Consider the following 27,011-nt stretch of genomic DNA (forward strand, 5'->3'; position numbering starts at 1 on the left):
TGGCTTGTGTGAGCACTATGGGAATTGTTGCCACACTAACTTAAGTAATGATTGATGTACATCTATTTAAATCTTTACCTTTAAACAAGACATCAGAAAATAAAGTGCATTATTTTCGTACGCCGTCTCCTTCCTCATTCATTTAATTGAATAACCCATAGTGGGGAATACTGGGTCCATGACCCCTTTGTCCTAGCTACCTCTGATTCTTAGCCAAGCTTCAGTCTGGTCTAGGTTACATCAATAAGATTAAACGTTTGATTTGAGTAATTTATTTTGTCAATTCATAACCTTCACATTGCTCTTGTGCTCTGAGAGTGTGTGTTTGTGTGAGTAATACGTTTCTCCTCTTACATACTGGTTATGCAGCATGGATATTGCAAACAACTTCACATAATGCTAACCTTACCCTATCAAGTAAGAGTTGCCCATTAAATGTACGGCCTAGACTGCAATGTTTAAAATGAGACTAGTGATTAATATAGCACCATCTTAAAAAGAGGATTAATATTGTGTAGTATATAGTATAGTGATTAGTACTGTTATTTCAGTGATTGACCAAATGTTTTTGTCTACTGTTGTTCAAGTTCTCTACCAGAAATGACCATTAGACAGCCTCTCGCTCGAAATACAAAATCCCCGATTTCCGGGAGATTGTACAGCATTTGCGGGCGTCAGGGAGCAGCTATTGAAATGCGGGAGACTCCCGGACCTTCCGGGAGACGGGATGTCTGGATAAGCCAAAATATAAAATAAACCTCCTAACATACAAAATAATATACAAAACGGTTTCTTATATACTAATGTAATAATTGGACCAATATGCTGTTCTTATTGGTCCAGAAGACGTTCTCAAAAGTTAATAAATCCGTTTCTATCATAGATATATATAAAGGCTAGATGTCTCGTCCGCGTTGCCGGACAACGGAGTCGAACGTCCGCACATGGCGGCCATCTTGCTACAGTCAACTCGCTCACCCGTAACATTGTGTTGATGCTAGATGTACTTTTTAAATGACCATAACTTTCTCAATTTTCAACCGATTTTGAAACGGTTTGGTTTGTTATCAACGTCAGAGATGTCGGTATGCCACTGCATACTTATGAATAATTATGTTATTTAAAAAAAAATAGAATAGAAGTATGCAGTGGCATAACGGGAGTCAGGTGGCTGAGCGGTTAAGGAAGCGGGCTAGTAATCAGAAGGTTGCCAGTTCGATTCCCGGCCGCGCCAAATGACGTTGTGTCCTTGGGCAAGGCACTTCACCCTACTTGCCTCGGGGGGTACCTGTACTTACTGTAAGTCGCTCTGGATAAGCGTCTGCTAAATGACTAAAATGTAAATGTAAATAACGACATCTCTGACGTTGATAACAAACCAACCACTGCCTTTTTGAGTTAAATTTTCTCAACTTTTCAGAGAAGCGGTGGGTGACGTCAAGCGCCTTTCTGACAACTGACCAATCAGGACGAAGAGAGTAGGTACGCGTGTACCTTCCCTAGTAACCTACCTTAGTTACCAGGCTATGTCTCCTCAAACGCCAAAGCATTTCAAAACTACTATGGCGAATAAAATGCAATTACTTGCTTGCATTTTATTCGCCATAGTAGCTAGCTATTGAATGATTCAAATTCTTTGTGTCTATTCCAATATGTAATGATGGTATTCAATGACACAAATCTGTGTTCTAGAAAGAGTGGTCTGGAGTCGCAGAGGTCCGATAATATCAGCTTTAATGCAGCAGTTGGAAATCAGCAAATACAGAGCTCTGGGGTTGTCTAAGTTTCCGTACCCGCAACAGTGTTTGGGCTGGTTCACGAAGTCCAACTGGCTATCTGTCCCTCCCCAGCATATATTTATACAGTGCAATTAAAAACAGAAAGATGAAAAGAGGGTTGAGGTTGTTCTCTCGTGCGTCAGGGAGTTGTTCTTGCCTACGCGTCCCACCTGCTCGGGTGCCGTCTCCACCCGGTTTCAAGGTTGTTTCTGAAAATGAAGAGAGAGACACAAAGAACAGCCTGCTTCCCCACACCCTGTGTGAGACACCATGTTTAAGCCTGAGCACACTTCTCAGATCATAAGACAGAACTTTAATAAGCACAATATATTCTTTACTATCAATAAGTAACCAACGGAAAATAACGGATAATAATGTATTGCTAGAATGTATGTATGATTCCCGTTCAGGTTACAGAATTCTCGCGCTGAAAGCTCTCAAAAGGCGCTCAAAAGGTGCTGAAGGCAGCGCTGTTTTTCTTCTTTTTTTAAAGTCAAGTGTGAACACGGCCTTATCCAACACTTTTTTACGGATGCAAAACTATTTCTGCTCCTGCAAATCGTTTTCTGCTCCAGCAAATCATTTTCTGCTCCTGCTAATCGTTTTCTGCGACTGCGAATCTTTTTCTGCGACTGCAAATTATTATTGACCCTTATTTGACTCCATAGAACACACGCATCTCAATTAGTTCTCTGTCCTAGCGGTCTTGCAAGACAGTTCTCGCAAGAACGCTTGGCAAGAACGTTCTTCTCAAGAACGCACGCAAGTACGTTCTTAGCGTTCTTCGGATTGATAAACAGCCAGTGCATCCTCGATAAAAGGGGCGGATCAAGAACACTTCCGCGTAGGCTACTTTTAGCGTTCTTGGTTACTTGTGTTCTTTGGATTGGAACCGTACTTGGGCAATACAATGCAAGATGACGTCAAACAAGTTCGCAAGGACACAAGAACGGAAAAAAACGTGGATTGATAAACAGCCTAATGCCTATGGTTTTCACCGCGAAAGGGGGCGTAACCGTTTGGACAAGGGATGTGACGTCTGGCTGCTCTCATGTATGGTGTATTCAACAACCATAAAGGTCGGTCCACAGAGAAAAGGAAAAGTAGCCTAATTTAAATATTCTCATAAGGCCAATTGCTAGTAAAAGAATGTGCTTGTAAGAATAGTATATACTTCAACAGAAAAAAAGATCGACAGTCGACTTGCCTTGTTTTCCTTTTATGGTATGCTACTTCGCGACGTTCAGAACAGACCAGGCTATCTTGAATGTGCCACGTTTATATCCTTATTCCTGGCATTTAGTTATTTCAGACTTTGATAAGGCATTTCTGGGGATGGCTGGGGTAACTTTCCTGCGATATGCTGGACGGACTGTTCTTCGGGTAACTGGTAACGGGATCAACAAATTCAGAGAGCAAAATCGACAATTCTTCACTGCGGCCAGAAAGACCACCCCATCTTGCAATATAAATTGTAAAGTAAGTAGGCTAGGGGATGTTTTTCCGTTTTCAATTTTGTTTTGGTATAACCTTGTCCTCGTTGTCTTTTCCCAGACTTAAGGGGCTTTGACGCCAACTATATGTTATTCTGATCACGACAGCTATCTAACGCATTAAGTTTGCATATAGTAGTTGGTCGCAGTCGTACACAGAATGTAGGTGAAAGGGTGTAGAACAGCTTGTATTGAGAATAGGCTGCATATTGTCAGGTAGTCTATACAAGGGGTGTAATGCAGTAAATCCATGGTTTGTTACTGTTTCCAGGCAAGGGCGTTGCTGGACCCTTTTTACTTGGGCACATGCCCCAATATAAATCTGCTGTGCCCCAGTAAAAAAAAAAAAAGTTTGAGTTTGAATAATTTACTTTATTAGTCAGTGCATTCATTAGATTGATAATCCGGAAAGAGAAACACAGTATCCCAATCAACGCTTGAAAAATCAATGCAGTTGAACCGAAAACACAACCTGATGCGTGTCCGCATTTTTCCATGTCCACGCTCTTCTGTGCTTACTGTAGTAGCCAATTCAGCTCGCACATAAGTCCAGGTGTTGGTACGCAAGTCAGAATTGAGGTAGACTAAGAAAACATAAAAAAACAAAAGAAAGTTTCTATATAATAGGCCAACCAATCATCTTGACTCAAACATCCATTTGACTCAAACATAATAACAACATGAGTCGAACGTATTATATTACATGAAGCTCAAAAAACAGTATTTGCGCTCAAGTTATTGCAAAATAATTTGCACGCTACTGCGCCCTCGCATTAACTATTGATGTCCCTACCAAAGCTATCTGATCGGATATCAAACTTACGGCCCTGAACTGTACATATAATGAGTAGGGGTCTGTGCCCTAGAGCTTTATGTCTACAACGTGCCTGGTCATAATTCATTTTTGGGCCTACTCTCTCGCATACAGATCCGAAGAGCAGCATTCCTGTTCAGCATACCTTATCTGAGCCATGAAGCCTACAAGAGAGTACATAGTACAACTATAGTCCATGCTTTAGATAAAGGTAAGCTGTAGACAGCCCTTGATTTTCAGAACAATCTTTTTTTGCATTACATGCAATATGTCCTTGATCCTTGAAGTAGAAATGAAACATAATTAAATTCACTTATTATATTTGAAATTAAGTTGACTTTTTAAAATGAATTAGAAAACCTCTGGATTCTCTATTTTCCTATTTCATGTAAAATTATATTTTAGCTGAAGACGTTTTGGAGCAAGCTGATTATCTGTACAGCTGTGGAGAGACTGAGAAACTATATCCACTTTTGCTGCGGTGTCAGAACAGGTATGACCTTTCTCAATACATTTTTACAGTATGTTAGTTACTGAAACTTTGTGTTTGGTTTCTGGGAAGACAAGGTTGTCTAACTCATTGAGTTCATTGTCTGTCTTTATGTTCATGAGTTTGAAAGCTGTTCATGAGTTTAATTCATGACATGGTAATTAACTGTAGGTAGCGTAGGAAAACAGTATACCAAATGTTTCCATTAGGTTACATAAACTACCATTAAAGGCAGGTTAGGTAATGTTGAGAAACACTTTTTGCCATATTTGCTGAAATAAACTGAAATAAACATCCCAACTTCACATCCTGCTAGCAACCAATAAATCTAACATTGTCATCAAAATGAAATAAATCTTGAACCGGTACTAATCCTTTCAAACGCAAGTTAAAATAGCCATGTTCGCAAAACATACCTATCCTGACTTTAACCATGTATAAATAGCTACAGTAAAAAATAGCTACAGCAAAAAAAAGTACACATACAGTAGGTACATAGTAATTTATATTTAATTCAATTGTATTAGTTATGTTAGAGGTATAGGTTATCAGTATCAAAAGTGTAAAAGAGAACAGTTGTAAAAGGGAAGTTGAAAGTTGTTACCAAAACAAGACCAACGTTAACATGCACTTACCCCTGGAAAGCTCAACTGTACCTAGTTTCACTAGTGTAATAACTTGTACTGATAAACCCTAATGAAGTGTAACTACACAGCAGTTCCTATGTAACTACAATATTGTTGCTATTGATATTGCTACATAGTTACTAGGTAAATGTGTAACCTTAAGGCAAGTATTGCACTTTTTTTTGCACCCATATCTCAGTTTTTCTTTGCAAACTACTGATTGTGTTATCATCCCTTGCTCATACAGTATTCTAAATGTATATTTGTATCATACTTACTATGGGTGTAATGGTACAACGGTATTTGTACTGTGAATTCACGGTATGGACATCACGGTTAGGGTGACCAGACGTCCTCTTTTACCGGACATGTCCTCTTTTAGAGAACAATAAAATGCCTCCGGCAGGAATTCCAAAATGGTCCGGGATTTTGCCTAGTTGGATATTTGTGTTTCTCTGGGTCTCAAACTAGTTATTACGCCCTTACAAGTTTTGGAAAGGGTACCTCCCTTATGTTCCACCTTCTTGCGCGAGCTCTTACTGTAGAGAGAATTGGTCGACAGCCTTCTCAGTGTTGCCAGATGCACGATAATTATCCTCCAAATACGATAATTTTGAGCCTTTGGTACGATACTTTGCCATTTCCAATCTGGCAACACTGAGAACCTTGCTGCCTCCACTAGTTGCATTGTTTACAACAGCACATGACATCTGCAGCCATGCCGAAACATAAATGTAAGTTCACGGACAAAAAAAAAAAAAACGCCTCGGCCGTGATGTTTCGGAAGCATTGTCAATTAATTTGTGACCTTGTTCTGAAACACAGTACTGTTTTGGAGCACCTGGACAGCAATGTTTGTTGTGCGATATTGAATGTAAGCACGTTAATTCATTAACATGTAGATCAAATTCACTGCATCTCTACTGAACAAAAGTACCCACTTTATATTGTCTTGCTGCTAGTTAGCTAGCCAGCAATTCATCCATAAAAAAACCCTTTGAAACAAACTGATTCAACTAGTGTCATCACTCAACACTGCTCAATTTGGCCATATCTGCGCTGGAATAGTGAAACGTAAATTATCTAAGTAAATGTGGTGTAAGTATGTAAAACAACTTATAAAACGGGCATTCATCGTGCTTAAGATCAAATATCTCAAAAGTCCCAACTGGATAATGGTACACAAGACTTTTGTGAACAGATTGACAAAGTTTAGACTGTGGCATTGAAGTAAAATGAAAGGAAACCTAGCATTTGGGATTTGTTGCCTTTTCCTATCGTACCGAACCTGTATCGAACCGTGACCCCAAAATCACGGTACGTACCGAACTATGACGTCGTCTGTGTACCGTTACACCCCTAACGCCTGGGACACACTGGCTGCGAAGCGTCTGGAAGCGCCCGGAAGCATCACGATCGGCTTTCAGCTACTCTGAGCTTTCCTTTTTCACATGACATGGCAAATAAACATGGCATAGGCTATATTTAGGAAATGTGTTATTCCAACAGCCGCGCAACAGCATCCCAGCATTGATCCTTCTCTATGTTGTCCTTGTAAAATTGGTGCTGGGGGTCATACAACTCCCTGTGCTTTTCAACTTTGAGAATTAAATTGATGTCGTCCATCTCCTTGAATTTCTCGCTGATTTTCAAAATCGACTTAGGGGTTCTCTCTCGGTAGGATATGTCTGCACACGTGTGTGTTGTGTGCAACGTGTGACAACTCGTTTCTCTCAAACAAACAAAAACAAATCACAACTCAAAACACATCTCTTTACTACTGCCTATTCCATGTAATGTCATTTGCACTGCTGACTTCTGTTGTTTTTAATGTTGTATTTGTAATTTTTCTGCTGCTTTGAATGTTTTTTATATACCTCTGTACGGTGTCCTTGAGTGCCGAGAAAGGCGCCTTGGAAAATAAAATGTATTATTATTATTAAAACAACTACAGGCATGCTGGCTCAACAAATCAAGCCGTTTATTTTCATTCGTTTATATCAGGGTAACCACATGGAACGGACGTTTGTTACCAACATTGTGTAGTTAGGTTTTATATAGGGTGAATATTGGTAAAGTAAATAGGCCTCCAAAGTAATATAAAAAAATAAAGTCTACAACTTAACAAATGTTCACCGTAGTCTACAATTAATGTAGTAAAATCTTAATAACATGGTTTTGTATTCAAATATATCAACTAATATGGTGTATTTTATCATCCTGCAGCCGATTTTGCAAGCAATTGCGTCGAGCAATCGCGGCGCTTCGCAACCTGTGTGGCCGGTCCAATTTGATAACACGGGCGCAGAAAGAAAAAAGGCGGCGCTTCGCAGCTAATCACAGCGCTTCGCAGCCAGTGTGTTCCAGGCGTAAGACTAAAGGCCGATTTATACTACTCCGTTTTCACGGACACGGACACAGGGAACGCCCTCTCCGACATGGAACTCCCTCTCCGAGCCCTCTCCGAGCCCCTCGGAGAGCTCTACGTGCACCTCCTGATTTTCCTGACTATCCGTCTGTCCGTCTGTCATTTTACGGATACCCCTTGGCTGTGATTGGTCCGTATTAAGAACCGCTTGCGTCAGGGGCGGGAGCGGGGTTGCCGTGACCAACAAGACGAACCGAATCCTTTGACCGCCATTGCTGTAACTTTTCACAATTCATATTTCAGCTAAACAGTACATGTAAATCAGCATCTGAATTAAATGGGACGAGAAATGGGCAGTGTAGTTGCTGAAAATGTGCTTATTTTATTGATGAAACGGCAAATTTTTAAATTTGCTCCGACTTCTCGATAACCTAGGTAAATAAACACTCGACGACGACTTACAAAAAACCGTTGCGCCACCTACTCTTCTGGCGGTGAATTGTTTTCAGCACCCACAGCCCTCGGAGTACTATAAATTCAACCAATCCGTCCGACTCCGTCTGTCCGTAACGGAGTCGTAGTAGTGTAATTCAGCCTTTACACAATGTGTGTTTTCAGTAATGACGCAGAGTACTTGTGGAGACTGGCACGAGCATCTCGGGATCTCTCCCTCCTCTCCAACATAACTGCAGAGGAGAAGAAGAGGCTTACGTTTGAGGCCTTTGAGTACGCCAAGAAGGCCCTTGAAAACAATGAAGCTAGTTTTGCTGCGCACAAGGTAGTAGATTTATAGTCATTATCTTTGTAGATATTTCACCAGTTGACACACATCCTAGTACGTTCCATCTTTTAAATGTAGAATACTTTGTGTCCTTAAGTCTCTTAACTTCTCTACCTATTTCTCTACTAGTGGTATGCCGTCTGCCTTAGCGATATAGGAGACTATGAGGGGGTCAAAGTGAAAATAGGCAACTCGTATATAATAAAAGAGCATTTAGAGGTAAGAAATCAAATGACATAAATCCTTTTATAAACAGGCAGGCAGCGTTCTAATACTAACTTTTTTTTCTAGAGAGCCATAGAGCTTAATCCAAAAGATGCCACGTCTATTCACATTATGGGGCATTGGTGAGTCAACAATTTGAAAACAAATGAAGTCAGGTTGAAGTGTTCTAGTCAACACTGATAAAAAATAAAATAAACACAGACACATAAATAAAATTAAACTTTTTGTTTTGAACATATTTTTCAATTGCAGGTGTTTTGCTTTTGCCGAGTTACCTTGGTATCAACGCAAAGTGGCAGCTATGATTTTTGCATCGCCTCCCACAGCCACTTATGAAGAGGTGAGAATGCAAACAGTTACACACCATTCCCATTGCTTTACGAGAACTTTACATGAAGCAAATATTATACTAGTCATCTTGTATATCCCTCAGGCTTTGGCATTCTTCCTGAAAGCAGAAGAAGGTACAGTATCTACAACAGCACTATTGAACAGGTTTTGTTAGTAATCTGAATTCAAACAGAACTAACGCCATTCTCTATTTTTTGTGTCTTAGTTGATCCTAACTTTTACAGTAAAAATCTGTTGATGTTGGGGAAGACATATATGGCTATGAAGGACAAAGAGAGTGCTGTGCAATGGCTCAGCAAAGCAAGGGACTACACCCCACATACTGAGGAGGACAAGGAGGTAAATTATATTAAATTGACATAGAGCATTCTTTTTCTTTACAGAATTTTAAAAGACTTTTGAGATGATCTGAAGTTTCTTTCTTTATACAGACTAGTACAGACCCAAGAAGAAAAGTGAAATCTAGGAGTGTTCACATTGTTGACAAACAACAATACAATTTTTAAACCAATACTAAAACCCACATTTTAACATTATTTTGTAACATTCTCATTGCTTGCTCCTGACACAACGATCTTTGAAACAATAACAAATTGTTTGCCAATTACTTTAGATGGCTAACATGTTTTAATGTGTCTCTTTAGGTCAATAAAGAAGCTGTTGAGCTCCTGAAGAATCTGATCGCATGAAGTGACCAAGTAGTTTGGCGACAGGAATGAGTGCATTGTATGACACTGTTTAAAAATTAAAATCTCACTACAACAACTCTCAAAATATGTATATACATATAATTCAAATTATAGATTTCATATTAAATATATATTGATATTTAAATAGTGTACCCTAATACAAATTTGATAACCTTTCCTCAATCTAGAGACTGGAATAATCTGTAAACGGAGGCCATGATATATTGGGTTTTAAAAATTAAAAGGTAGGATTGCAAGTTTTACAGCTAGGTTTGATTAAAGTCTAAATGTATATCAATAACAAAGGTTGTTTAAGGGGTGTAGCTTCCTTTTAAAATGGAGCAACCATCAGCATCAAAGTGGGAATCAAGTTTGTTTTCTGTTTTTTTCTGTCCTAATGAGGTGGCTGAAATGAAATTGACACCAACCCTTGATGGTCTAGGCAACTAATATTAGAATAATTGTGAATTAAATTAATTGAAAACAGTTTTAAGGTAGTAAGATACATTTATTAAATATGGTTCTGTCCACAGGCAAGAACCCCCTCCCTCCCAAATGGAGGGGGGAGGGGGGGGGGAATCTGCCTTTAAGAATAAAATAAGTTGTTTGTTTTCTGATTCCAGGTTATAGTGCCAGGTTATAGTTTTATCACAAACTAATCTATACATTTGGGTAAAATATTATTTAGAAATCAGGAATTCTATACACATCTCCAGTATAGAGGATGTTCTGTACAGTGTAGGTGTTAACAATGAGTATTAACACACAATATCCAGATTCACACAATAACACAGAATTCATCCAGGATACAAACAAGGCCTGTCAATGAGAAGGCTTGTAAATAAAACAATGAAGTATGTTAAGTTGAATTCACCGTTATGTTGAACCATGAATTCACAGTACAAATACCATTGTACCATTACACCCGTTATGCTTTGTACAATAAATAAATACAAATTATACGTCGATTTTTGGGGGGGATTATTGATTTGTTCAAAAGGAAGCATGTTAATATTACTGTGTTCAATTGATTTACTTTGTTCCTTATGCATACAATAGTAATTACAAATGTTCCTCCTCTGTGGCACAAATACATATACACACGGCTAATAAACTTTACTGATCACAAGAGATGGGTTTTCAGTGATCTGGCCAGAACAATATCAAAAAAAGTACTATAGAAAGCCGTGTTGTGTAACGGGTACAACAAAAATTGTAAACATTGCCAAATGCTAGGACTGCATAATCATGACTGGCATGTCATTTTTGCCAAATTGACAAGAGATATTGCAAAATAGAGACATTGAACTCCCTTTGGATTGATAGCTGAAGGTATGTTTACTCGACATGGAATGGCCCACAGCTCATTTTATTAGGCCTGTTGCATGGTTTAGACTGCTACACATACCAAGCAGGTGTGCACTCTTGTACCTGTTCTGTGGTTTATACTTTTAGAATTTCATGAAGGAGTTTTCTTTACTGCAAAACAAAATCCCAACTAAAGACTACTGAACTGTTACTAAACAGGGAAAGTAAAAGTTTGAAAGTGGCCTTCATACAAAAATAACTACAACATATGCCATATGTTGAGGACATGTTATGCCTCCTTGGCAATTCAATAAAGTGTTTTGATTGTTTGAACTTTCTTCCTTTCCATTACATCACATGATCCTGGGACACTGAGTTCAAATCCCTGTGACATGCACACAGGTATACAACTCTAATCCATCAAACTACCTGGAGTCAGTCAAACAAAGAAGCACAATTGCAAAAAGAATAGTGGCCCTATGGAGACATCAACAGTATAATACATTCAATGAAAACAATGTGTAGTTTATTTTTATAATTTAGTATTCATTGCTTCAATCAACAATTTGAGACTATGGCTGCGTCATTTCTCAAACAAGACATTATCTAATAAATTAAATAGGCATGTGAGAGAAAAGGAAAGCCAAATGCAGTGCCACCAGCGGTTAGAGAAGTACCAGTAATAAATCTGCAACTGCCAAGTCCCCCTGCCTCTAAAACATGTATATCACACTCACACTTCAGCAGGAAGACAGACATTCACAAACAAACCTGAAGGTACACTGAATGTGGTTGAATTAAATGCAATTTCACCCAGTTTCCTATTCATCAACTGATCACTGATTTCTTCCATACCTGCATCGTTCGACACTTAAGGCTGTGCGGACTCTACACGCAAAAACATACTTATTACCTGAAAGCAATGTTAATCTCAAATCTGTTCCTTGACTTCAGATTTGAAATATACAGAATTTACTCAAGATTTTTTAGCAGTAGATATCAGCAGATACAGACTTGTGTTAGTGTCTGGAAGGTACCATCCTCTCATGGGAGGGCAGGAGATAAAGGGAAGCATACTGGCTGTTGTCTTGATGATAACAATACTGACTAAGAGGCATAAAATCCCTCCTTTGATATTTTTAGTATGTGTAATTGTGAAATTAGGGGTGGGGAGGGGGTCTTGCTCTTGCTCTGGGAGGCAGCCATGCAAGCAAATGCAGCGCTTCAACATTCGCAACTACAGGTCCAAAAGAAATATCAGGCACCGGACCAAAAACACACTACAATCACCCTTAAAAAACGCTCTATAAAACTAGAGCTCAATTAAGCAACATCTTACTACAAAATCCTCCTTGCACTTTTGGTTTCCTTTTCAAAACCCAGCCAGAAGGTGAAATAAAAATCGATTTTCAGTTTTCTAAAAGGAAAGGAAAGGCTGAAATGCTTGCATATTCCATGGGGTATAATATAAGGAGGGGCATTTGCAAAATGAGCTAAATGACAAAATAGCTTATGTACATTGGTTATCTGTGCAATTTATTTTACTTTGATGGATTTATAGCAGGTAGAGAGAGGACATTTGTTTTCTCTTTCTACTCTTGGCCAAATCCTTCTGTTTCCTCAATGGCGAAGAGAAGCTTCTCTTTCAGCTGCTCAAAGCTTTTGTATGGGGGCAAATCCAGCCTGTTGAAGCTACAAGCAGAAAGGTCAATGAGCATCACATAGTAATGAGTTATTCCACGTCGTAATTTGAAGGGAGAACTCAGTCCAGGCCTGAAATGATTGACAAGGCGTTTACTAAAGAAAGACAAAGGAAAAAAAGACACTGACCAAGTGTGGCTCCGAGGAAGCCATGTGTCTTTTCCCACCTTCTCAATGCAAAACTTCTGAGGTCCATTACTTCCTACAGGGAGAAAGACAGTTATATCTGAAAATTCATAACTATAAATACTTGTCCAATTGGTAGACCCATTGGAAGTATGCTTACAATGTATAGTGCCTGTGTGTTTGTGTGTTACTCACCCATGAGTTCAGCAAACCCCCCTAGAGGCAGTCTGCAAGTTCCCGTGACAAACTGCATGAGGCGCAGACGAACCTCGTTGTCCACCTCCTTAACCAACTGCAGGGGGAGACATAAGACAGAAACACTTAATGTGATGACATCTTGTCATACTGTAGAACTACTTAGGCAGAGGTTTCACACATAAACACTACAAAATCAAAGGCAAAAGTTATCTATTTCAGTTCTAGCATTCATTTAGCTAAATGTTCAGTGTTGGTTAACAAACAGTGTGGGCAATAGATTTGTTTGTGTGTATGTGTTGAGGGGGTTGCTTACCTGCCAGAACCAGATGATCTGCTTGCTGTTCCTGGTGTAATGGCGATACACAGTGTTTCTCTGCCAGTCCTGCAGATCCACCTCCTGCATGCCACACAGCATCACCTGGAAGGCACACATGCAGGGAAGATGGACAGACAGAAGCATTAATAACTGTTGATAACTACCCACAATATTCTTTAAATATATGGTGAACAATCCTCATTATTCCATGCCCTATTTGTTTCAAACAACACATTGCTACATTCATGTTAAAAGGGTTACAGTTTACCATTAAAACATGTAAACCTGGCTGAAGCGCTTTGTATTTGTATTCTCCAAAATCTTGCTAATTTATCTGAGATTATTCATTATTTCTATGAGATTTTTCAAGATGTGATTCCTATGAGCTTGCAGGTAGGGGGTTTGGTGTGTTCTGTGGCTACTGCTACTACTAAATGTAGGGTTCTTCTTATACCTCCAGTTCCTTCTCATCAAAGTACTGGAGCCATTGGAGAGGCACCACCTCGTTAAATCCATCTAGGAAGGCCTTGGTCTGGCCTTCTACCCCACGAGAGAATCTCCACTCTGCCATCAGCCTGCGAACAGTTGCCATCAGTATCTTAAACATTCAATACAGTTACGCACTGGGACTCTACATTAATTAATCAATCACAGTTCATATTAGACCTGGGGTGACTCATAAACATAACCAACGTCATAGATTTTTCCCAATGTTTTTCCGCTCTGGCCAGAACCAAAAGCGGCTGCACTGCACATGTTCAGTATTTTCCTATTAACTTATTAATGTACAGTTTGTAAATTGTTTCCTTATCCTACACTACTGCAAAAATGTTTGCCAGTGATTATTTTAACTGCATATAACTTCAGTGATGAAAGGGTTAGGGTTAATCCATGTATTAAGCTTTAAGCCAAATACTTAAGTATAAATACAAATTCTCCAGTTCAGGGAAAGGGTTAACAGGGGTAAAAATTCAACATTGACTGTTGACAATAACATTTTACTTCTACATATGATGTATATATTGTGTAAGAAATTATAAAAATAGCAATTAAATCAATTTAAAGCGTTATTCTCACCCAATGTACTCCTCTTTGTTCTCCTCAGTGACCAGGACATTGGTGCCGTCAGGCTTCAAGTCATGGGAGGTGATCTTACCTAGGATCTCCATGTCCACTGAGAAGTACATTTCGAGACCGCATTCCTCTATGTTGTTGTCCCTTGACAAGGAAAACCCCAAGAGTCACTTCTTAGATCAGGGTCAATGTTCTTTAGGCAACGCTTAAGATCAAGGTTACATGCACAAGCAGTCCCTTCAGTAATAACATTGTAGTTACATACAAACTGCTATGTACCTTATTATGATTTAGTCGTACAAGTTATTAGAAGTGAAACTTGGTATATGTACAATGTTAACATTGTACATGTAACATCTTGTTTTGGTAACAACCTTCAGTTGTCCCTTTTACAACATACACTCCCCGCTTATTTCCCTCCCCAATCATTTTTTTGTTCAACAATTTTGTAATAACCTATACTGCTAACACTAAATACCCTTTAACTACATATAAATTCCTTTATGTTGTTTATTAATTTTTTGCTCTCACATTAGGGGGGCAGATCCAAGGTGCTAAGGTCTCGGGTTCAGGCTCAAAGGGGTGTGGACCAAATGATCAAATTTTTGTTCAAGGTTTTTCAAGCTGCTAGTCCAAGCACTTGTCTTCTCCAAGTTGGACTACTGCAACTCGCTTCTCGCCGGTCTCCCATCATGCGCAACACGCCCTCTCCAGAGGATTCAGAACGCAGCAGCCCGCCTGATCTTCAACCTACCCATATGCTCCCATGTTACCCCGCTCTTCATCTCCCTTCACTGGCTACCCATCACGGCCCGCATCAGATTCAAGACCCTGACCTTCCGAGCGGTGAACAGGACTGCACCCGACTACATCCAGTTTCTCGTCCAGCCTTACACCCCCACCCGCCACCTTCGGTCTTCTTCTGACAAACGTCTGGTGGTCCCACCTCTCAAGAGCGCCCGCTCCCAACCCAAGCTCTTCTCCTGTCTGGCCCCCCAATGGTGGAATCATCTCCCCACCTCCATCAGAGATACTGACTGTCTCTCCACCTTCAAGAAAAGGCTAAAGATGCACTTGTTCTGGGAGTACAACGGTAATTAAGAAAGATTTGTTGGATCAGATCAGATGTTTATTTCCTCCAGGAACACAATGGCACTTATTGAGGGACTTGTTGAACTTGTTGGTTACCTGTAACTGATTTAACTACTTGTACTCGCTGTGAATTATATTATTGTTGCTTGCTTTCCTCCAGGTACACTCTAGCACTTTCGAGGATAATGTCGTTTAATGGTAATTTGTTTAACTACATGCTCTTCTGGTTCTACCCATTGGCTTTTATTTGCTTTTTCTCAATTTATGCTTCATGTTTTGGCTACCCACATTGTTTTTGGGGCTAAGTCGTTGTTTATGATCATTGACCTATGCACCTTTTGTAAAGCTTTTTCCTGTAAGTCCCTTTGGATAAAATCATCTGCTAAATGACTAAATATAAATGTACATATTAAGATCCTTCCTCTAGGAGGTTAAACCAGTAAAACCTAGTCTACTGTTAATCAGGGTTGTGGTTGTGTCTACAGAGCCACAAATGCAACATCTCTAGGTGAGTAAATATTTGGGATGTGTCATTTGGATCTCTAATATAAATGGAAAAAGATGTGTAAATTAAATCAAACTGTTAACAAATTATTAAACACAGTTTTAGAGTTCATATAGACCATTAAGAACAGGAGTATAAACCAGAAGTGATCAGAGAAAGGAGGAGATGCTAACCTGATCCAGATGAGAGAATTGTAGAACTCAGGGTCAATGGACTCCAGGTCTTTGAGGATAAGCTTCTTGTTGAGCATTCGCTTGTAAAAAGGCAGAGAGAAGCCTGTGTCGATAAACTTGCCGTGAAACAGCGCCTGTCAAATGAAAGTGATGGTACTTTTGACTCCACTGTTAAGCTCCAGTGTTTTCCATAGATTGATTTATATAAAAATTGACCGGCATAAATGTATTTACTTCTTTTTTTTTTGTCTTTTGTTTAACATGGCAAAAAAGTATTTCATTGTAGAGCTGCGTGCAGAACATTGATGCACTCAGCCCCTTCTTGCCCCACTTGCGTTCTCTCTCTCACTACAACAGACCTGTCTGTGAATAGCCCCCTCTCTTCGTGCATGCTCTGAATCAATGCGCAAGACTAATAGCTTTTACCCTCAGAGAAGATGGCAGGAGAATCAATCAAGAGTTTACGAACGGTTAGTAGGCCTATCATAATTCTCTGCACAAATGTGTCCAAAACTGATACATTCAAGTTAAATATAATTATATTCATAGTTAAATACATTTGGCAAATATAACAATTTGAGTCCAACGTAAAGTTTATATTACGTAAAGTTCAAAAACAACACACAAAAAACAAACGCACGCTCACATTACTTGTTGAAGTCCCTATCTACACTCACATCTAACCAATACAAGGACATAGGTTTGGCCTGAGCCCCTAATCTTTATGTTTGGCTATGCCTACCGCCACAGATAATCACATTATCTGGGAAACACTGAGCCCCATACATACTGTTGTGTGTGTGTGTGACAGTAAGGTCGATTTATGTCCCTTAACCAGCGTCTGAGTTTATATTGAGGTCCAATCATAGATGTGAGTCATAGCACTAGAACGTTTTAATATTTGGAGCAGGGAAAGATAAAATAAAAAATTATATATAAATCTTGATATTCGAATCTCGGGTACCAATGCAGTTGGACCCTGGACAGAGATATTTGTGCAGAGATATAGTATGAGAAAATGCTACACAATGTGTTGAAGCAGTTTGTCTTGGAGTGTGCGTTTATGCTTGTACCATGGCGATGAAGCGTCCTATGAAGCAGAAGTAGGACAGGTGGTCAGGGTTGATGGTGGAGGCAGGATTGATCTGCAGACAGTAGTTACTCTTGCCGGCATACTCAAATAGACAGTACATTGGGTTAAGCACCTCATGGGACAGCAGAAAGAACCACTCCCTGGAATAAAGATCAAAGAGGAAGAAGGGGAAGGGGAAAGCAATGGGAAAGGGAGAGAGACAGAATGGAAGGGATGGGTAAACAAAGTTAAGCACTGATCTTATCAGTGTGCTTGCAATCAGCAATGCACACTATTGCTATCTCACATATATATTATTATTAGCATACCTGCCATGAGCAAGGCACACTAAAGTTACATTTACATGTAGTCATTTAGCAGACGCTCTTATCCAGAGCGACTTACAGTAAGTACAGGGACATTCCCCCGAGGTCAGTAGGGGGAATGACACGTCATTTGCCACGGCTGGGAATCGAATCAACAACCAGCCATCTGACCCCCACATATACATTATTATTAATTATTATTACAAATGCACAGTGCTCATGATGGAGTTGGTGATTAAGATGTCAGTGAAAAACACAAATACAGATTACTTGAACTATAGATAGCGCCTGTGAGAGAGTTGGTGGCACACACACAGAGTTTTCAAAATGGGGTATGCGTATCCCTTGGGGCAAACTCTCTTCAGGGGTTACGCGATAAATCAGTAATGGCACACAATGCATTGTATTTACTGTAATTCTTTCCGATCTAATAAATGTTTAATCTCTTTGTTTCTATAAACTTTATTGATGATTGTTTCAATTGCTACCAATGTTCAGTGCACACATGGCTAATTTATATATTCATTTAATTACATTTGGGAAAACTTACAAATATCTTCTTTTGAATCATGACTCCAATTGACTTAAAACTCGGTATGTATATGTAGAGTACATATATTTACACAAATTCATTTTTCATGGCCAGGAATCGAACCAGCAACCTATTAATCAGAAGGTTGCTGGTTCGATTCTTGGCCATGTCAAATGACGTTGTGTCCTTGGGAAGGCACTTAACCCTACTTGCCTCAGGGAATGTCCCTGTACTTAGTCGCTCTGAATAAGAACGTCTGCTAAAAGTGACTAGGGAAATCAGTTTATTTTGTTACAACATTTGCAACATTTATCCAATGACCGTATAGTTTCAAAGCACTGAAAAAAAAAAACAGTTCAAAGCAGCCCCATTGAAGTCCATGGACGCCAGGCTTTAAAGGGGCGATTGATTGCAAAACCGATTTGACCTTGTCATAGTTGAAAAATGACAGTTTGGTGTGTAAAATAGACATACAGTGAACCTCAAAGTCCATTGAAACCTCTTTCCTATCAAAATTTCACTTCTTACTACTATTTTGAAACTGCAACTTGCAAACGCTAGCTTTTGAAACGTGACGTCACAAGTTGCAGCATCAACTTTGTCACGCCCCCAAATTTAGATTTACCCGCCCTCTGGTTTTCTGGTCCAGGAACATAAACGGAGGTCGCGTAGATATCCCATTCTTTTTTAGCTAGCTGCGCGCTGCTCTCTACGTCCACAGGAATTACAAATAAGAAAGTTAATACGTTTTCAAGATATTGAAAATGGAGCGCCGTAAATGCAGTGTTCCAGGCTGTACCAGGAATCCTGACACTTTTCACCATCTTCCCAAAGAACAAGAATCTAGACAGGCATGGCTGATGTTTATCTGTGGGAATATCCCCATTAAGTACGACGCTAAAGTACTAATTTGCTCTGACCATTTCACAGAGGAGAGTTTTGAAAACCTGCAACAATGTAAAGCAGGATTTGCTATGAAGCTGTTGCTGAAAAGAGGTGCTGTTCCGACCTTATGTTCATCACAACCGCAAGCTGTATGATGTTGTCGCTAACAGTTATTAGCAATGCTAACGTATACTGCCTGTATCTAGCATCGGTAGAATGTGTGATGATTTAGTTTATTGTCAATGGGGCGTTATTTCTTGTTCCTGACTGTGTTTCATTCAAATAAATAACCTGTGTTGTCATGTAAATCTCCAATTCAAGATGCACGTTTGTCCAGATCTATTTTTCAGCAAGATAGCTAGAGCTAACTGAAGCTGAGTTGAATCACGATAGTTTGTTTGCTAAGCTGTAGCTAGTGCTAACGTTACCCACCTAAGTCGATCCTGTTTGCTTGCACAGGGATCTTCTACGCTAGAGCTACGGTATAAACAAACATCAGCAGCCATGCCCGTCTTGTCAATGTTAGCTAGACTCTAGCTCATCTGCTTTTTATTAACGCTGATTTGCAAGGAATGCAAGAACAGCAAGATAGCGAAAACACCTAGAGTAGGCATGTAAACTAGTTTAGCTTGCTAACGCAAGAGCATAGGTAGAATGTGTGATGATTTAGTTTATTGGCAATGGGGCTAACGCGTTATTTCATGTTCCTGACTGTGTTTCATTTGAATAAATAATCTGTACATGTAAATCTAAAATTCACGATGCATGTTTGTCCAGATCTTTGTCAGGTTATCTAGCTAACTGAAGCTGAGTTGAATCACGATATAGTTTGGTTGCTAAGCTGTAACGTTCTACCCACCTAAGTCGATCCAGTTTGCTTCAACAACAGAAGTGGAAACAACTAACGTAATAATTTCAAATGATATCTAGTCAATCTGTTGAAAACAGTGTTGTGTAGACACAATAGATTTATTTGTACGTTTTTATTTCAAGTCTCCACTTTTGTAGTTTAAGTGAGTGTTGGCCGTGTTGCGTCTTTGCTCCACAGCTTCAATCATTGTAAACCAACCAATCAGCGCGCTGCTCATCTATATATTCATGAGCATACCATAAAAGGATAAAACCTAGCGTTTTTTCCCGGGATGTATCAGGGGGCATAGAACAGCACCCGGGCCATTTTCAGCCCAACCAATGTTACATACCCTATTCGGAGACCTTAAGGAACAGTGTGAAATACCCCAAAAACCCAGTCAATCACCCCTTTAACAGGGAAATGCACTGTGACGCTACAGGAATGTATGAGAAGGAAATCGAGTCAATCGACCTGCTATATGTAGCTGATTCTGAACAAACTTGTCTTCGAGATGAACGTGTTCTAACGCATTTAAAATGTTAACCCAATATTAAATATTTGACCATAAATTTTGGGAGATTTTAGGGGAAGCCGAGCTTCCCTTTCAGCCTTAAAGAAATCGCCACTCGATTCTACATCTGTGTTGTGTAGTCTCAAATATGCCTTTAAAGAAGAACCCACAAGTAACAAGCTAAAGACTCAAAGACATCACTGGAACTGGCAAACATCCCTGTTCATGAGTCTACCATACAAAAGTATTTGAACTGGCAGAGTGTTCGTGACAGAACACTACAGAGGAAGCCAATGTTTTTTCTCCCAAAAAAACATTGCTGCGTACCTGAAGTTTGCCAAAAGGCACCTAGGCAAACCGCAACACTACTGGGAAAATGTTTTGTGCACTGATGAAACAAAGGTTTAACTGTTCAGGAAAACACTCAGCAATATTATATTGCGCAAAAAGGGCACAGCTTACCAACATCAAAACATCATCCCAATGGTGAAGTATGGTGGAGGGAACATAATGATTTGGGCTTGCTTCGCTGCCTCAGGGCCTGGACCACTTGCCATCATCGAGTGGAACAGGTATTCCCAAGTTTTCCAAAATATCCTACAGGATAATGTCAGACCGTAACCTCATAGAGAGGTTGTGGAATGACCTCAAGAGAGCTGTTCACACCAGACATCCTAAAAATGTGTCTGAGCTAAAGCAGCTTTGTAAAGAGGAATGGTCAAAAATGATTCCTGAACGTTGAGCAGGTCTGATCCAGAGCTACCTAAAGCACTTGCTTGAAGTCATTGCTGCCAAAGGAGGTTTGACCAGCTGTCAACTCCAAGGGTTCACTTACTTTTTCCCCCAGCACTGGGAATGTTGAACGGGTGAGCTCAATAAAGACACAAGAAATTGAATTGTTTGTATGTTATCAGCTTAAGCACATTGTGTTTATCTATTTTTGTGACTAAGATGAGGATCATATCACATTTTATGGCAGAAAACCTGTTCATTCCAAGGGTTTCACACTTTTTCTTACCGCTGTATTTGCGCTACGGTAGACAAATCTGATAAGGTACCGGCAGACATATATATCCTTGCACGGCGTGCTTTGTGAATGCAGCAAATAAAACTTTGCATGCGCACAAAGCCTCTGCTGCTAAAATTAAATCCTTGGGGAAACACTGTCAGAGGCATAGTTTTTTTTCTTTGTTCTTCTTCTGACAGAACGGTTTCTAGTCTTCCGGTCAATCCTCCGGTTGTAAAACATAGCAATGAGTGTTTATTTGAGCCCATAACAACACTCCGATCATCTGTTTAGCGAGACTGTGTAAACCACTGCAAAAGAAGACAGGTTTACCACAGTAGCTAGCTACTTGGAGTCTATGCATGGTAGTGTCAGATTCACAACCAAGTTAGCTTTAATGAAGTATATTGATTGTTCAGGTGGATCCCTTGCCTGTTGCACAAATTAATTTCAGTAACCTAAGCCAGGACAAATCGCCACTGATGCTAGGCATGATTTGAAATCCCTTCCATGACAAGTTATGGCACCCCAAACAACCTTTTTAAAGCACTACGAGTAAGCTATTCTTTACAGCAGCAACCCAGTCATCCCGTTGTCCAATTTTTATGTCCCATATTCAAATAGGACTAAATTACAGCTGTTTGAACTTTAACCAAATCTGACAATGCTTGTCATTGGAGAAATGTCTTATATGTCTAAGTCTGCGAATGGCTTAGTAGGATGAGACGCAGTGCTGATGTGCGAAGGGGGGTGGGTTATAATCCAGGCAAAAGTATAAACTTTTTTTTATTTTATTATGACAGAAATTACAGTTTCAAGTCTGGTTAATCCCAGTGTAACTATCTATTATGTCCATTTTACAACATTTTGCCATGTTGAAGGAGGAGTCCGCCATTGCTGCTTGCAGCTATATTTGTTGGTATTCTTATTATTAGGGTTCCTCCGGTAGGAGGGAACCTATTGTTATTGTTGGTATTCTTATTGGGTGTGCTCAAGCCTTCGGCGAGAGCACAACCTTTGTTCTCTCACATATATATTTATTATTATTATTTATTTTTGCCCCCCTAAATCTTTGTCAATATTTGGCCTACATAGACAACCTAGGTGTCAAAAGTTTAGTCTTGGTAGCGATTGAGTTGCTTGTATTTTTATTTACGTTCCGTTGCATGGTTGAAGTGGAAATTAAGTTTTTGTGGCGAAAAGTGAAGCTAACGGTGGCTAATTTGCTAGCCACAGTCACTGACGTTACTAACGTCACTACGTCACTAACGTCACGAAAACACGCGTGACTACCTGTAGCAGAACATTCGTTTCGCATCTGTTAACTTGGGGGATAGCTAGGCTAACTATAGCTTTACTGCAAGGCAGCTGCAGAAACGCCACAAGCAAAGAGGCCAGGGTGATAACTATTTACTTTTTTTACTTTGTGATGTGAAACACAATTGTAAAATGTAATGTACAATATTAGCTGATATTATTAAGGAAGTAGGCCCACATCTACTTTCGGAAACGGTAGTCTACTATTTCACTGAGGCATTAGCATGACATTAGCCTCTGTTACCCGGGCAACACATACTACAGTGGTCTATGATGCATCTGTTTTCAATCATTAAAATAAACATTCCTCACAAATACATTTTCGTTGTAGGATTTATTATGACATTACATTACAAGTAAATGATTTGTGGGTGAAATTATCATTACCTGTGGTTTCAAACCAGTGTTGCTCACTGCAACGCTGTAGCCTACGTGAGACACTACAAAAACATCGACACAGCTGTAGGAAGTCAAACGGCGACAGAACATGTTCGGCACTCCCCTTACTTAAACCAAAAGTCTTTCAATAGGTGAAACTATCTGACTACTAACCTGAACTTCATTGCCACAGCCTAAACTTTGTCAATCTGTTCATGAAAATAATTCATTTCAGCCTAAACCGTACAACGGAACGTTAAATCGAATTCAACCAACGCAATCGCTACCAAGACGAACACAGCAGTAGTCTAGTACTGTACTGTAGTAGAATTTACAGGGGCAGCTTCTCCACACAGGGCTATATCGCATTTTGCGTTGTTACTGACAATGATCGCTACCAGTGAGCTTTTTATGAATGAGCTATTTTCCACTAAATAAATGTCAATCTTATTTACATTTTTGAGGGCATATTTTCAGTTAGCAGATGGTACTGTTTGAATCGCGAGTCTATATTCTGCCGGTAACGTCGTAGAATAATCTTCAAAGGGGGTTCTTTATTAATGAATGAATGCAATATGAGTAGGCTAAATGCCTGAAAATATCACGAGAAGGGAAAACTTAAAAGGACGTTTAAGTCATAGAGATTAGGTCCATTTTTACACCGGTCTGCCAAATGTATTCGTTTTGATTCAGCTATGAGGCTGCCTCTTGCAGGGGAAATGAGAAGACATCATATTTCATTCTACACTTCACTCGTATTTTGAGTTGTAAATAAGCAGCAAAAAAAAGATGCTTTTAAATCTATGTAATCTTTATAAATAACAAGTAGGCCCTATGCATTTTTATATAAAATATACAGACCCCTGTGCAACCGACGCAAGCAAGCACACCCTACAATTTCCCCAGAAATTGTACCCTCTCTAGTTCTTATTATTTTTCTCCTTGCGCCTCATATCTCAAAAAGTCCCTTGTCATACATTTTCTAATTTGGCACATTGATACTACATCCAAGTGGGTACCCCCACACCAAATATGGGCCACATCGGATCATAGGGGGCGCCACAGGCCACGCCCAAAAGTCCAATTTTCAAAGTGATGGCATTCCCACCCCATTGCTCCAATTCTTCTGAATCTTGGTGCACATGCCTCATTTTTCATGAGGAACAAAAAAGCCTCAAGGACCCATAAAGGTCCGCCATGATGGATTTTCCTGTACAGTGATCATTTTGGAAAACCTTAAAAATTCCTCTTCTCTTGAACCAAAGATCTAATTGACTTGAGATTTTGTACAGATATGTATCATTGACTTATTTAAAAATGTTACTTAAGACAATTGAATCAAATACAAAATGTCCAAAAGGGGTGTATTTATGTAAATGTACACATTGCCTCAATATGTTTGTGTCACTAAATCAAATGTATTTTTGAAGGATGGTTCAAACTTAATTTGCTTAACCATGCAAAGTTTCACCTTGATATGTCGAAATATGACTGAATTACAGCTGTTTGAACTTTGACCAAATCTGACAATGCTCGCCATTGGAGAAACAGCTTTTTTTATTATCCAGTTTTGTGTAATCCATGTCTGGCTCAATTGGCTGAGATGTTGTGCTGATAAGCAAAGGGTTGTAGGTTCAAAACCAGTCAGAGGCATAGTTTAAAAAAATTTATTCTGACAAAACGGTTTCTAATCTTCCGATCAATCCTCCAGTTGTAAAAACATAGCAATGCGTGTTTATTTGAGCCCATCACAACACTCTGATCATCTGTTTAGCGAGACTGTGTAAACCACTGCAAAACAAGCCAGGTTCACCACAGTAGCTAGCTACTTGTAGTCTACGCATGGCATGTACTCGTAACCCTCTTCTGAGGATGTCTAAAATGTTTTCTGGGTCATATGACTGCTTGGCCACCTCATTGCTGCTTGCAGCTATATTTGGTGGCCAAGCCGCGAAGTGGCGAAGCCACTTAAGTGTTTCTACCTTTTCTTATTGGTGGCCAAGGCGCGAAGCGGCGAAGCCACTTAAGTGTTTCTACCATTTCTTCTTCTTATTATTATTGGGTGTGCTTTGCCTTCGGCAAGGGCACAACCTTTGTTCTCTCACATATATATTATTTATTGTTTATTTTCGCCCCCCTAAGGATCAGTCAATATTTGGACTACATAGACAACGGCGGTGTCAAAAGGTCGTCTTAGTCTCGATTGCGTTGGTTGTATTTTTACTTACGTTCCGTTGGATTGTTGAAGTTCAAATTACGTTTTTGTGGCGAAAAGTGAAGCTAACGGTGGCTAACTTGCTAGCCACAGTCACTGACGTTACTAACGTCACTAACTTCACGAAAACACGCGTGACTACCTGGAGCAGAACATTGGTTTCGCATCTGTTAACTTGGGGGATAGCTAGGCTAACTATAGCTACTGCAAGGCAGCTGCAGAAACGCCACAAGCAAAGAGGCCAGGGTGATAACTATTTACAAATTTTACTTTGTGATGTGAAACACAATTGTGAAATGTAATGTACAATATTAGCTGATATTAAGGAAGTAGGCCCACATGTACTTTAGGAAACGGTAGTCTACTATTTCACTGAAGCATTAGCATCATGACATTAGCCTCTGTTGCCCGGGCAACACATACTACAGTGGTCTATGATGCATCTGTTTTCAATCGTTAAAATAAACATTCCTCAAAAATACATTTTCGTTGTAGGATTTATTATGACATTACATTACAAATAAACGATTTGTTGGTGAAATTATTATTATCTGTGGTTTCAAACCAGTGTTGCTCACTGCAACGCTGTAGCCTACGCGAGACACACTACAAAAACATCTACACAGCTGTTTAGGAAGTCAAACGGCAACAGAACATGTTCGACACTCTCCTTATTTAAATCTAACTTACTAAAATATCACGAGAAGGGAAAAACTTAAAAGGACGTTTAAGTCATAGATATTAGGTCCATTTTTACACCGGTCTGCCAAATGTATTCGTTTTGATTCAGCTATGAGGCCGCCTCTTGCAGGGGAAATGAGAAGACATCTATTTCATTCTACACTTCACTCGTATTTTGAGTTGTAAATGAGCAGCAAAAAAAAGATGCTTTTAAATCTATGTAATCTTTATAAATAATAAGTAGGCCCTATGCATTTTTATATAAAATATACAGAAATATCAGTTGTAAAAATGTCATTAAAAAACGGACCCCTGTGCAACTGACGCAAGCAAGCACACCCTAATATTTCCCCAGAAATTGTACCCTCTCTAGTATTATATATTTTTTTTTCACCCATGGGAGTCAATGGCAGCCCCTAGACCAGTACAGTACAGACCAGTAAAAAGTTGTGAAATTTGGCATGTTGAAACTGCAGACCATTAGTAACTACCATACCAAACATGGGCCATGTGAGACAATAGGTGGCGCTACAGGCCACGCCCCAATATGTAAATTTTCAAAGTGATACCATTTGCAGGCCATAAGTCCCCAAATTCAATACATATGCCTTATTTCTCATGAGGAACAGAAAAGCCTCTAGAAGCTATAACGGCCGCCATTTTGGATTTTTCTGTACAATAAAGATTAAGGAAACACGTTTTTTCGCTACTCCTCCTACATTTTTGGTCGAATTTTCTTCAAAATTGCCATAGATGATCTCCGGACTGAGCCTCACAAAAGTTATCATAGGAATTTCTGATTTTCAAAACCGTTTGTCCGGTAGAGCAAATCAAAATCTGCAACAAAGCAACCAAACAGGAAGTTTGGTCAAATCTCAGCAAATCTTTGAGATATCAACACCAAACTTGGTATGTCACGTGGAAGACGCTACAACATGTTACCATGTGCAAAGGCAACTTCATACCTCTAAAAATGATTGATATAAAACAAATCAAATTTATCGCTGACGCTAAAATAATGCTTTACACATCCGCCGGCCAAAAACGGATACTCTGATTCAATCACAAGTTCATATGAAGACTCTTGAGAATGTTTAGTACACAAATCTGAGAAAAAGTTGACTGTA

At 39.5% G+C, this 27,011-nt stretch overlaps 2 protein-coding genes across 8 annotated transcripts in view; one reads left to right on the forward strand and one right to left on the reverse strand.

Annotated features, from left to right (window-relative positions):
• The first annotated feature begins 2,652 nt into the window (after positions 1-2,652).
• Positions 2,653-11,806, forward strand: rmdn1 (regulator of microtubule dynamics 1). 3 transcript variants are annotated; one of them, XM_062480299.1, is made up of 10 exons: positions 2,653-2,857; positions 4,200-4,296; positions 4,491-4,578; positions 8,188-8,347; positions 8,480-8,569; positions 8,642-8,697; positions 8,828-8,915; positions 9,009-9,039; positions 9,132-9,265; positions 9,358-9,540. In XM_062480299.1, exons 1-10 carry the CDS (start codon positions 2,696-2,698, stop codon positions 9,430-9,432), a joined length of 981 nt encoding a protein of 326 aa, XP_062336283.1. In that variant the 5' UTR covers positions 2,653-2,695; the 3' UTR covers positions 9,433-9,540. The 3 variants fall into 3 exon arrangements, with proteins under 3 accessions (XP_062336283.1, XP_062336282.1, XP_062336281.1); XM_062480298.1 differs by lacking the exons at positions 2,653-2,857; positions 9,358-9,540 and adding exons at positions 2,864-3,257; positions 9,571-11,806; XM_062480297.1 differs by lacking the exon at positions 2,653-2,857 and adding an exon at positions 2,864-3,257 and having other exon boundaries at positions 9,358-9,538.
• The window catches only part of LOC134035284 (NEDD4-like E3 ubiquitin-protein ligase WWP1), a 96,147-nt gene continuing 79,732 nt past the window's right edge, over positions 10,597-27,011 (reverse strand). For 4 of the 5 annotated variants that reach the window (XM_062480274.1, XM_062480276.1, XM_062480273.1 and 1 more), the window contains 8 exons: positions 17,182-17,341; positions 16,109-16,242; positions 14,342-14,482; positions 13,719-13,839; positions 13,262-13,366; positions 12,946-13,042; positions 12,754-12,826; positions 10,597-12,615 (listed from right to left, as the gene is read on the reverse strand). In XM_062480274.1, coding sequence (XP_062336258.1) covers positions 12,516-12,615; positions 12,754-12,826; positions 12,946-13,042; positions 13,262-13,366; positions 13,719-13,839; positions 14,342-14,482; positions 16,109-16,242; positions 17,182-17,341 — 931 coding nt within the window. In that variant the 3' untranslated portion in view covers positions 10,597-12,515. The remainder of the gene's footprint in view (positions 12,616-12,753; positions 12,827-12,945; positions 13,043-13,261; positions 13,367-13,718; positions 13,840-14,341; positions 14,483-16,108; positions 16,243-17,181; positions 17,342-27,011) is intronic. The other variant, XM_062480275.1, reaches the window with a different exon arrangement.

Source organism: Osmerus eperlanus, chromosome 15 (assembly GCF_963692335.1).
Source record: "Osmerus eperlanus chromosome 15, fOsmEpe2.1, whole genome shotgun sequence".
Taxonomy (NCBI): domain Eukaryota; kingdom Metazoa; phylum Chordata; class Actinopteri; order Osmeriformes; family Osmeridae; genus Osmerus; species Osmerus eperlanus.

Coding starts and splice junctions, on each gene's coding strand:
- rmdn1 (XM_062480297.1), top strand. CDS start 3,000: ATGGTATGCTACTTCGCGACGTTCAGAACAGACCAGGCTATCTTGAAT. Junction 8,570..8,641: donor TAATAAAAGAGCATTTAGAG/GTAAGAAATCAA, acceptor TTTTTTTTCTAG/AGAGCCATAGAGCTTAATCC. Junction 9,266..9,357: donor ATACTGAGGAGGACAAGGAG/GTAAATTATATT, acceptor TTCTTTATACAG/ACTAGTACAGACCCAAGAAG.